The sequence below is a fragment of the Carcharodon carcharias genome, chromosome 4 (genome assembly GCF_017639515.1).
Source record: "Carcharodon carcharias isolate sCarCar2 chromosome 4, sCarCar2.pri, whole genome shotgun sequence".
In the NCBI taxonomy this organism is placed as follows: domain Eukaryota; kingdom Metazoa; phylum Chordata; class Chondrichthyes; order Lamniformes; family Lamnidae; genus Carcharodon; species Carcharodon carcharias.
Genome location: NC_054470.1, coordinates 38,341,098 through 38,353,972, shown reverse-complemented (window position 1 = coordinate 38,353,972; position 12,875 = coordinate 38,341,098). Strand labels below are relative to the sequence as shown.

Genomic DNA, 12,875 nt, shown 5'->3' with positions numbered 1-12,875 from the left:
TCTAGTTAAGTTTATGGTTCCAGATGATTGGCAACTAAGTTGTTCTACTGGAATCTGTTGCTCGTCCATTGCGTTTTAAGAACAACCTGCATGTAGTAATTTGGCTAGCAGCTTACATGTCTCAGTGCAGTATCTTGAAATGGTTAGTCTTCAATTCTGTAGCAGACAGGCAGTATTAGGTTGATGTGTGTGATCATATTAGTCATAAACTTTAAATTGAGTCATAAACTGAGCAATTGTTCATTTCTTTCCCCTACCCCAAGTACTTTACCTTAAACAGCACTCAGATTCTCTGAATTAATTATGTGCAATTTTTGTAACTCTCAATATCTGTGTAGTCCAAAGTACTTAAAGCCTGTTGCCTAATACTTATGTTAGCCTTCTTAACTGTTTACATTGTTTTTGTCATTGTACTTTTTTGTGGCTTTTAAGGGAGAATGTCAGCTTTCTGATTTACCTATATGATAAATGTCAGTTGTGAGGTGGTGTTGCCAAACTCATATAGCTTCTATAGCTTCTGTGTCTCTAATACTTTTTTAGATAAACTTGCAAAGTGCTGAATTCTGACTCCTGAAGGTCCGTGTGCATGTTGTTAGGTAATGGCAAATGCAGTGCAGCGCCTGCAGAACTTAGTATGTGTTTGAGAATCTACTCTTGGCTTACTCACTGAAATCAGCAGCTATCAACTTCCCAATTAAAAGCCATGCATCTTAAACTATATTTAAAAAGAGCAAATATTTATTGGATATTCTGAACCACCACCTTCTCAAGGGCAATTAGGGATGGGCAATAAATACTGGCCTAGCCAGCAATGCCCTCACCTATGAATGAATAATTTTTAAAAATTGTCTTCCTACAATATTTTAGAGCTTGAGATGTGTAATTGAGTGCATGGGACAGAAATGTATCAACTAATGGATTTTGTTTCCTCTCCTTTAAATCTAAACTTCAAAATTCACAGCTAGTTTCACTCTATAGGCCTTAAAACAAATTATTTGGTTCTTTTAAATTTCTCATGTTTGTAAGGCATAGTATTTACTCCCGTGTTTAACTGCTTGTCTTATACCATTTCAGTGTAATGTGTCCCCTTTTTCTCTTATATAAATCAGAGGTTTCTGTTCTGCCTGCAAATTGTTTATTAGTTGACTTGCACTTGCTTGCCTATTGAATTGATTTTGCATCATCCATTTCAGATTGGAAGAGAACAAAATGCACACACGGTCATCATCCCAGGCATTCAGGTATGTGTCTGCCTGTTTTGCTTTGGTGGTATTTTACTGTGTCACAACTGACAGCTTTTAAATAAGGAATGTCATTCGACTTACCCCATTATAATTGCCTTTGTTTTAACACAGTAGTACATGCAGAAGTAGCATGTGATAGACAGACAGAGTTTTGTAATCCGCAATCCCACAGTGAATGGATCAGATCAAAGCTCTGCAGCTCTGTTGCATCCAGTCATTATTGGTGGTGGACAGTTAAACAACTAATGGGAGGAGGAGAGTCCACAAATACCCATCCTCAGTGATGTGGGAGCCCAGCAGATCATTGCAAGTGCTTCAGCCTTGTATTTTGCAATCATCTTCAGCCAGAAGAGTGGTGGATAATCCTTTTCCTGAGGTGCCCAGAATCGCATATGTCCAATTTGATTCACTCTGTGATATCAAGAAATGGCTGAAGATGCTGGCTATTGCAAAGGCTATGGGGCCCTGACAACATTCTGCCAATAATTCTGAAGACATGATCCAGAACAGGCTACACCCCTAGACAAGCTGTTCCAACACAGCTACAACACTGGCATCTACCAGGAAATGTGGAAAATTGCCCAGGTGTGTCCTGTCTGCAAAAAAGCAGGACAAATCAAAATGACCAACTACTGCCCCATCAGTCTACTCTCGATCATCAGCAAAGTGATGGATGGTATTGATGACAATGTGATCAAGTGGCATTTGCACAGCAACAACCTCATCGATGCTCAGTTTGGGTTCCATGGGGCCATTTGGCTCCTGACCTCACTAGATCCTTGTCCATACTTGGACAACAGAGCTGAACTGGAGGTGAGCTGAGAATGACTGACCTTGATATCAGGCAGCATTTGACCGAATGCAGCACCTTAGCAAAATTGAAATCAGTGGGAATCGAGGGGAAAACTTTCCACTGGTTTGGACAGATTAGCTAGGGAGAAGCCTCTGGGCAGAGTAGCTGGGTAGAAACTGTTCTCATCTGTGGAAAGATCGCGAACCAGAGGGCACAATATACAAGATAATTGACGAAAGAAGCAGTGTCGACATGAGGAAAAACTTTTTCATGAAGCGAGTGGTTATGATCTGGAATGGACTACCTGGGAGTGTGGTTGGAGGTGTTCAAGAGGGAATTGGATTATTGTCTGAAAAAGAAGAATGCGCAGGGCTGCGTGGAGAAGGTGGGGGAAAAGCATGAGGTGAATTACTCTTTCAGAGTGTCAGCACAGACGTGATGGACCAAATAGCAGCCCCTGTACTGGAACGATTCTGTGGTTGGTGTCATAACTAGCACAAAGGAAGATAGTTGTAGTTGTTGGAGGCCAACCATCTCAGCATTAAAACATTGCTGCAGGCAATCCTCCGGGGTGTAGTGCCTTTGGCCAACTATGCTTATCAATGGTCTACCCTCTATCATAACAGACGGCACAGACGTGATGAGTTGCACGCTACAACCATTCTATGATTCTATAACATCAGAAGTGGGGATGTATGCTGATGATTACACATTGTTCAGTTCCATTCACGATTCCTCCAATCCTGAAGCAGTCCGTATTCTTGTGCAGCAAGAACTAGACAACATTCAGATTTGGGCTGATAAGTGGCAAGTAATATTCACACCTCACAAGTACCAGGCAATGACCATCTCCAAAAAGAGAGAATCCAACCATCTCCCTTCGACATTCAACTGGATTAACATTTGAATCCCACCAATGGAGGTTACCATTGACCAGAAGCTGAACTGGACCAGCCATATAAATACTGTGGTTATAAGAGCAGGTCAGAGGCTGGGAATTCCATGATGAGTAACTCACTTCCTGACTCCCCAATGCCTGTCCACTACCTGCAAGGCACAAATCAGGAGTGTAATGGAATACTCCACACTTGCCTGGATGAGTCCAGCTCCAACAACACTCAGTAAGCTCGACACCATCCAGGACAAAGCAACCCACTTGATCAGCATCCCAACTACCATGGATATACAGTGGCAGGAGTGTGTACCATCTACAAGATATGCTGCAGCAATTTGCCAAAGCACCTTCGACAGCACCTTCCAAACCAGTGACCTCTACCACCTAGGAGGACAAGAGCAACAGATGCGTGGGAACACTGCTGTGATCCCAGCTAATGTTAGTCCTGGACAAGCCAGATCCCAGGGTGGAACCCCACTTGATTGATCAAAATTTTTATTTTTTGTTTAGATATGTGGAGACTATCTATTGAACAGAGTCACAGGAGTCAGCTGATGAATTTTTAACAAAAGAATAAAACATTTATTAAACAAGAAAAGATTAACTATATTACTATACTCCTTCACCCACAACTTTACCTTCACAGATATATTCAGATTCATTAGGATAGCACAAGTTACAAAAGCTATCTTCTACTCTATCATTCACAATAAGTACACAGTCCATGTAAACCAATAGGCAACCTGTGGTCAGGCAAACCACACTCTGAAACCCCCCTTTTTGTCTCACTACTTGGCTTTGGGAACTTTCAGTTCTTATGGCAAATCTGCTCTCTCTAGCTCCCTCTCTCTGTTGACTGCTGACAACTTGGTATCTCCCTTGAGATCCTGTGCTCACTTGACATTCACTGTTACTTTAACTTTAGAGCAATTTATCTAAGATTCTTCGATTTATTTTCAGCAGACTGCTAGTATGCCAGCTAGAGAAACATAAACTGCTGTGTGTGTGTGTGTTGGAGCCCTCTCTGGACCCCTGTTGCTAGGCAACAGTACAGTTTTTTTCTACTTTGTTTTATCTTCCCTTCAAGAGTCATAAAATCTCATTAGAATGCAGGTACACAAACAAAGCCTTAGACCTGCTGTCTCCACTCTAAAATGAAACTAGATTCCAGATTTCACCCTTTTTAGCCCACAAATAGAAAAATATACATTAAACTTGAAGCTAAAACTTAATCTTAAAGCTATAGCTTATTCCTAACACTCTCAAATACCCATATAACTTACTTAACCTCTCGACTTACTAACAACACCACCACCTGCAAGTTCCTCACCAAGCCATGCACCATCCAGACTTGGAACTATGTCGCCGTTCCTTGACTGTCACTGGGTCAAAACCCTGGAACTCACTCCCTAACAGCACTGTGGGTGTACCTCCACAGGTGGACTGCAGTAGTTTAAGAAGGCAGCTCAACACCAATTACTGGCAAGACCAGCATTTATTGCCCATCCCTAATTGCTGTTGAGAAAGTGGAAGGTGGTGGTGAATTGCCGCCTTGAACCACTGCAGTCCATGTGTTGTAGGTACACCCACAGTGCTGTTTAGAATGGGAGTTCCAGGATTTTCACCCAGTGACAGTGAAGGAATGGTGATATAGTTCCAAGTCAGGCTGGCGTTTGGCTTGGAGGGGCACTTGCAGATGGTGGGGTTCCCATACAGTGCTGCCCTTCTCCTTCTAGGTGGTAGTTTGTGGAGAAGGAACTGTTGAAGGAAGCTTGGCTTCAATCAGTGGTGAATTTTCCCCTAATTCCCATTGACTTCAATTTGACTAGGGCTCCTTGATGCCACACTTGGACACTTGCTGCCTTGATATGATGTACAGTCATTCTCACCTCACCTCTGGAATTCAATTCTTTTGTCCATGTTTGGGCCAAGGCTATATGAAGTCGAGCCAAATGGTCCTGCAGAATCCAAACTGAGCATCGATGATTAGGTTATTGCTGAGTAAATACTTCTTGACAGCACTGTCAATGACACCTTCTATCACTTGGCTGGTGATTTGAGAGTATATTGATGGGGCAGTAATCAGCTGGATTGAATTTGTCCTGTTTTTTCTGGTCAGGTCCTATCTGGTCAGTTTTCCGCATTGTCAGGTAGATGCCAGTGCTTTAGCTGTACTGGAACAGCTTGGCTAGGGGTGCAACTAGTTCTGCCGCACAAGCCTTCAGTACTACTGCTGAGATGTTATCAGGACCCATAGCTTCTGTATCCAGTGCCTTCAGTTTCTTGATCTCATGTGGAGTGAATCTAATTGCCCAAATAATGCATCTGTGACACTGGGAACCTTGGGAGGAGACTAAGATGGGTCATCCACTCAACACTACTGGCTGAAGATGATTGCAAATATTTCAGCCTTGTGGTTTGTACTGATGTGCTGGGTTCCCTGATCATTGTGATGGGATATTTGCGGACTTTCCTCCTCCCATTAGTTGTTTAATTATCCACCACCATCTGGATGCGGAAAGACTGCAGAGTTTCTGGATATGAAGTGAACTTGCATTGCATTAGTACAGTTTTGTAGTGAAATTTATATACTGTTAATGATTTACCAGCATGTATCTGTAAAGCTAAGAATGTGGTAACTAGGATTTTTACTAAAAAAAAATGTTATCTAGATCTACCAGATTTTGTACTTGTAATTCCGAGATGCACTTATTCTTCTAATTACCTTTTGGTATGTAATCTTCAACCTGCAGTCACTAAGATAAACACATCATTTAAACTAAGGCCATTTTTAAAAATACTTAATAATTTGTTAGTACTTTGTCTTGAGAGTTCATGGCATTGAAGTACTGTTTCATTTAGGTGTTTAATAAAGTTTGCCTTTTCTTTGATATTAAGCTTTACAAAGTTTACCATCTGTATTCAACCAACATTTTGGAATTAATTTTCCAAAATTTCAAGCTTCAAAGGACATGATTGAAGCAAATCCATATGTAAATAGCATTATAATTGAGTCACCAGTTTACATAATTTTAAGAACGATTTGTTTACAGCCAATTAAATTGTCAGTTTATCAGAGTATAGATAAAACGTAGTAACAGGTTCAAGTTAAAGAGAATAGGAAAAGAAGTGAGGCAGAGATGTGTAGAATATGGGCTTTGGTTAACATGGAGCATCTTTGTTATGTCAGATTTTGCTCTATATTAACAGTCTTGCTTCCAAATCATAAGGTCAAGAGTTCAAGTCCCACTTCGTAGAATATAACCACATAATCGAAGCTGACCTTTCAGTGTAGTAATGATGGAGTGTTGCACTGTCCGAGATGCTGTCTTTCAAATGAAATGTTAAGCCAGAAATTTGTAAAAGACCCCATGGCACTATTTGAATAAAAGCAAGGATTTGGCGGGGAAGGTGGGGTAGGGGGAGTCTCCCCATGTTATGCTCACCATTTATCTAGTTCTTCATCTCATTCCTGTTTGAGAGATGTTGCTTTATGTGAGCAAATTGGCTGCTACGCTTTCCTACATTACAGCAGGGTTACAATTCAAAGTACTTTCTTGACTGTGAAGCTCTTTGGAATGTCCTGATGTTATGGAGACACTATATAATTGCAAGGCCATTCTTGAAGTAAGCACTAACAGATCATGTTGAAAATGTAGGAGTGAAAAGAGGGAGGATGATGAGGGAGAAGCTTCCTATAAGATGTTTCATTTCAATACCAGAAGCATGCAAACAGTGGAGGGGAAGAGGAAGAGCTTTAGTATATTGTTGCCAGTATAATACTGAAATATGTGCAAAATATTTGTAAACAAGATATCCCTAAGCATAAAATATTTTAAGAGACATTTGAATTGACCCTGCTGTTCTTAATTTGAATTGAATTAAAATGTATATTAAATTGTGATTCAAAATTCCATTCAGCTTGTACCTAATAATATTGATGTGGGTAAAAAAAAATTGCAATAACACAAAGTTGAACTGTTTTATTTAACCCACGAGAAGCAGCAAATTATAATCAATGTACATGTTTCACAAACAGTAAAAATGATCAGGTTGCACTTCATTTTAAACAAATTGCTAATTTGGTGACCTTTTTTAAATGCATATGTTTTCTATTTGCATTCCATTTTAACTGCAAACAAACATAGGATAATACTGCAGTCTAGCACACAGAGTTGCAAGCCTCCTAATCCATGTGCCATTCCTGGCATAAGCTCTATGAGCAAACGGACAACCAGATCCATGGCTGCAAACAATAATCTGAGGTAAGGAAATATTTTTTGAGTAAATTTCTCAAAAGCAGCTTAATATAATAAACCTAATATTCTCTTGAACAGTACTAAGTATGAGATTTCAAAAAAAAGTCAATGTTTTAGTTTTAAAAATGTATCGGTTGTCCGCACATAATGAAACATGAATGGATTCTCAATTTTCTGTTCCGATTTTAAAATTTCTACTGGCAACTTAGGGACCTGGATAAAACTAAACAAGCATAGTCTAGTTATGCAAAAGCAGTCACTTGTAAAATAGAAGCCGGCATAAGTTGTTGAAGTTGCATTGGTGGAAGCAATGCTGTCAATTACCGTCAGAATGAAATATTTTTAATACCGTTGGAAAAATGAGAATGGATCCTGCATATTCTGGCAACTCCTGCATGTGAAGAATCTAGGAATAGATTAGATGCTGCTTGTAAAACACCTGGGGAATACATTCATGCTCAAATATTCTATTTGGTAGTTCATTTTAAAGTACATACGCCAACCAGTATCCATTATAAACCATAGGTCTGCATTATCAAAGGCAATTTATAGATAACTTGCATATTTCTACAGTCTTAAAATATTTATTCTTTGTGCTGCTTAAATCAAACTTAGGAACATATACGTATACATTTTAGGGGTGGTATCTTTACTGTGATGAGACAATCTAAATGATCTGTTTAGAGCAGTGGTTCTCAAACTGGGGTGCACAAACTCCTGAGGGTCCTCAGAGACCATTCAGGGGTTCTGTGTTGCATGACCAACCTAGGGCATCATAGCTAAGAGTAAGCCAATGAGGTGTGGCCAGAGATGCTCTGCTGTCAGCCCACCCCTGTGCTTCTCTCCCCTTGCTGTTGTAGCGCACTCTGTTCCTACTCCCCACTTTCTTCTTCGATCTCCCCAGGTTCTGTTTTACCCCTGCTTCCCTAGGACTTCTACCAGGTTCTGCTCTTCCTGGGTTCTTGATCACTCTGTGCTACTGTCAAGGATAGATAGAAACTGCAGGGAGAAACAGGCACATCCATATCATTGATGTACGTAAATATCTGTTCTTTTAAAAGAATTATAAAGAAAGCTCTTTACATGCAGCATTTTCATATTATGGGTATAAGATAATATTATTTAGGTAGGAGATTGTGATTTCTAATCCATTTGAAAAGAGATCTTTCAACCAAAAAGGTCTGTGAACCACTGGCTTAGAGATGAAAGTAGTTAAATGAATTACTTAATGTTTAGCTATGGTGGTATCATTGTTAGCAGTTTCTTTTGCAATTTCTTCCCGAAAATGCTTGGGGGGAAGAAACTGAGATGGTCAAGGATTCACAATGTCTTGATGTCAATGAATACGTTCAGAGCATACTAATTAATGACAAATAGTCATAAGAGAAAGCACAAAACATTCATTTGAAAGAAAAAGTGTGCATGAGCTTGGTGGGGTGCAGAATATTTAAGACGTTTTTAGGTTGTTGACTGGAATTTCCAGTTCTAAATGGAGCTGCCATTTTTCTTAAATAAGCTGATAGTATTCCATGAACCCCAATTTTGGTAATCAACCTTTTTTGTGGTATTTTATTAAACACTTCTTTAACATTCATATGGACAACATCAGCTGTATTCCCTTCATCACCCTTCCCTGTTACTTAATCAAAAAATTCAATTAGATAAGTCTAGCATGATCTGTCTTTTACAAATCCATATTGGCTATCCTTGATTAACTCAAATAAAAACAAAATGCTGGAAAAACTCAGCAGGTCTGGCAGCATCTATGGAGCCCATACGACTCTTCTGCAACTATGACTCACTCTGCAAATGCCTGTTGATTTTTTTTCCCCCCCCGGTATTGTTTCTAAAACCTTACCCACCACTGATGTTAAAGTGACTGGTCAGTAGTTACTAGCACTGTCCTTACATTCTTTCTTGAATAAGAGTGTCATATTTGCCACACTCCAATCTTTTGAGTGACCACCTCCTGCCGCACTCCTCAGTTTTTGGAGAATTTCCCAAATCCACTACCAGCAGGAAAGCCCGCTCTGATGATTCTTCTTCCACCTGGCCACACTGGGGTGAATCTCCCAGATTCCTTAGGTGGCTTCCGAATGCATTTCTTCAACCAGAGACCATATCCCTCCAGCAGCCGACTTCATTTGCTTACAAAGAACTTGCAGCTTCTTTTTGCTGACCACAGCAGCTACTGTACTTTTCCTTGCTCTTTTCCTGCTGCCCAAAAGCTTGCAGCTGGCAAGCCTGTTTACTGTTAGCACAGGTGCCCTGGCTCTTCGTTCCCAGATGTGAGAAATTTGCACCCTGCTCAGCCAGTCCCTTGACTCAGCCAGGCTTGTTGTCAGGCAGAATTTGGAACAGTCCCATGACCCCCTTCATTTTAAGCTAAGTTTAAAGGCACAGTCCAAAATATAATCTTATAAACCTCACAAATTGTAATACTTCCTCCTAAGAAATGAAGAGTTATCACCATTGTAATGAGTCTTCAAAAACACTAGCCAAAATATAACAGCTTATAACATTCATACACTTTAACAACTAACTTACTACATACAAGTATCATTCTCCCACCATGCTGTCACTTTTCCCATTAAACAATCCACCGTGGCAGCATCACAATGTTTAACCTGTATTAATCCAAATACATGTAACAGTTAGGATTTAAAGTCCTCTTTACAACTCTTCTGAAAGTCCTCCCCTATGACTGAGGTCTCATTGCTAGAGGTTCCTTTTTCATGATATGCTTGGTTAAAGGATGGTGTAAGTGATTCAGTCTGGGAAACTTCATCAAGAACAATATTGCTAACTTCTGGTAGTCCCCTTGGCTTTTGAATCCCAGCAGGTATAAATCGTAGACTTGGAAGAAATTCTCCTTTTACCCACCTCCGGACTCGGTATGTCGTTTGTTTTCCTTTAGAAACCGTCTGTGAAACATGGCCCAAGTTTTAACATCTGATCTCCAATTTCTTCCATGGCTGTAGGTTTTTTAACGTCTAACTCCACAAAAAAAGTCTCAGCTTGGCAACTATCCAAGTCATTTTTCTCTTTTTTAAACACAGGATTATGGTTCTCCTTCCTTAAGAATCTTGTTGGCATTATGTTTATGTTCTGATAAAAGTTCTTGACGTTCTTTTATAATTAGCTCTCGCAGTCTGTTACGTTCTTTGTTTTTCGCCTTCCCATTCAGGGCAAGTTTTGTTTAATTATTTTGCAACAAGAGCCCCGGCGTCTTCATTTTGAAGTTTCATTTTAGGCCCCAGAATTTTAAACTGGCCTCGTAATTCTATAGTAACACCATCAGTTAGAGCCAAATCATTTTGGGTTAAAGCACTGTCTCTCTGTCCATTAGCCTAGAGCACCTCTGCTGTATTCAGTTTGACACCTGTAGCTTCGGATCTGCAGGTAATTTCAAAGCAGACAGATTCAGTTCATTTGCATTTGGCATGACCCCTTTGTCACCAGTCAAAAATTTCAAGGATTCTTTACTGTCAGAAGTCTGAGCTTTTGATTCTTCAGACATATCTTCAGTGGAAACAGTACTTTCTAAAGCAGGGTTACAAATAGTCCTTGATTCCTCTGGTATATTATCAATTTCAATATACTTGTCTACCATTTCTGGAGATGGTAGCACTTTATAGTTCACCAGGTAATTTCCTAGTATAAAATCAATATCATTTGTAGGCAATTTTGAGACCACTCCAAAAATAACAGACCCATTGACTAAAGCACAATTCAAATTCACTCTACACAAGGGAACTGGTAAACAATTTCCATCAATGCCCTTGATCAATATACTTTATTTAGCGAGCTCTCTGGAGAGAAATTCATTTTTTTGCTAACATCAAGCTTTGAGCTGATCCTGTATCCTGAAGAATAACTAACTATCTTTCTGGCTCCTTTATCAGACAAAAATGGTGTTACTTTACCCTCAAATACTCCCATTATCTTTTGTCTCCAATTTGCACTACTGTAAGTACATCAGATGGTACCTATTTGTCACAAGCTTCACTCACTGGTACAGCATTTTCTGGAAAAACACTAGACATTCCCATGAAGGCTACTGACTTAGCTTTCAACTTCCAGCACATGCTCAGCTTCATCTCAAAAGTAGTGTCAGTCTCTTCGAGTCACTTTTTATCTCACACTGTCTCTTTCACTTCTCTAAAGAATAGGTCTTCTTTTCTGCTATCCCTCGCATTGCAATTAGTGCCCTGTTCACTATCAACTTGTTTATCTCTTTAGCTTGTGTGTGAGTTTGCTGTTCCCTGCGTGTTTGTGGGATAATTCAAAACTATCTGCCAAAACTGCAGCTTCCCTTGGTTTCAAAACTTTACATTTTTCTAGATTGAACCTGATTCCTAACGGAGTACTGGTTATAAATTCTTCCAGTAACATAATCTCTTTTCAGGTTTTCAAAATCTTGATGAAGTTTTATGCCTTATACCATTGATCGAACACTATTTCTTTTTCTCTAGCAAATTCCACAAACATCCAATTCTCTGTCTCATTCAGATTTCTAAACTTTTGCCTTTTAGCCTCTGGTACTAAGCACAGCAGTCTTAACCATAGTCATAATCTTTAGACTCTTCAGTAGAAGAAGTTGAATAAACCTTCCAACACTTTCCTACTAAAACTTTGTATTAGGATTGTCCAGATTTCCTGTGGTCACTCTAACTTTGTAGCAATTTTCTCAAATACATTTCAACTCCTTCCTCACTGAATTTAGGCATGAGGTGAATATTCCTTGCCAAATCAAAATAGAAGTTAAATCTGATCCATTGTCAAGCCTGCCTGCTACTCTCTGTTCACATAATCACAGCTTTTCCCTATCTAGTTTAAATTTTCTGGCATTCCCCTCTCCTTGCAATTCAAGTTCAAGTTTTGCATTTCCCTTTTCTTTTCTCTCTCTCCTCAGAATTCACATTTTTTCATCTTTTCCCACTTCAAGCTGCTTCATTTGCCACTGAATGCTAGCCAACTCAATTTGCAGATCATCTGTATTAGTCTTCCTAAAGGTTTAAGTGTTGTGACAATACCTCAACTATATCTACTTTTTTATGGCCTACTTTTAAATCTATTTCTAACTTTTCTGCCACTACTTTTAAATTAAGCTTTGATAATTGCTGCAAGGCACTCAAAGACAAATCCTCTCTTTTGAGGAAAGCTTCAGCAATTTTTAAACTTTCAATAGATATAGCAAGTCAGTGAAATCTTGGTACATGTAAACTCTGGCCAAACCCAGCATACTCATCTCCACCTGTGGATTCAAAATCCCGCAAAGCCCCCCCCCCCCCAGTTTATGATTCCCGTAGGGACCAATGAGATTTAAAAAGAAATTCCAACTTCCAGTTAACAGCTGAAAAGGATGAACAACAGATTTCATGTTTTAAGATTTTTACTGTAACAAATGCTTAAAAATACTATATTTTTGTAGACAATTTATACTTGCAGAGGGGAACATTTCCCTTTTATACTTATCACACATTATACTCCCCACAGAATTACAGTCCTTATGGCAAACAGTTCACAATTGCTCCCAGCTTCCAATCGGTTTATATTTTCCTATTTTACCGAGTAGTAACTTCAAGTGACCGTCTCCAGGTGCTTCCTTCAGTTTTCAGAGTTTCCCAAATCCACTACCAGCAGTAAAGCCCACTCCAATGATTCTTCTTCCTCCCCGGCCA

The 12,875-nt window shown here is 39.5% G+C and overlaps 1 protein-coding gene across 5 annotated transcripts in view; it reads left to right on the top strand.

The window, feature by feature from the left end:
• The window catches only part of LOC121277288 (dual specificity protein phosphatase CDC14A-like), a 237,217-nt gene that overhangs the window by 168,611 nt on the left and 55,731 nt on the right, over positions 1–12,875 (top strand). For 3 of the 5 annotated variants that reach the window (XM_041186563.1, XM_041186562.1, XM_041186565.1), the window contains exons 13-14: positions 1,194–1,241; positions 7,081–7,197. In XM_041186563.1, the coding sequence (XP_041042497.1) occupies positions 1,194–1,241; positions 7,081–7,197 (165 nt within the window). Of the gene's footprint in view, positions 1–1,193; positions 1,242–7,080; positions 7,198–12,875 lie in introns of those variants that run through there. The other 2 variants (XR_005942850.1, XM_041186566.1) reach the window with 2 other exon arrangements.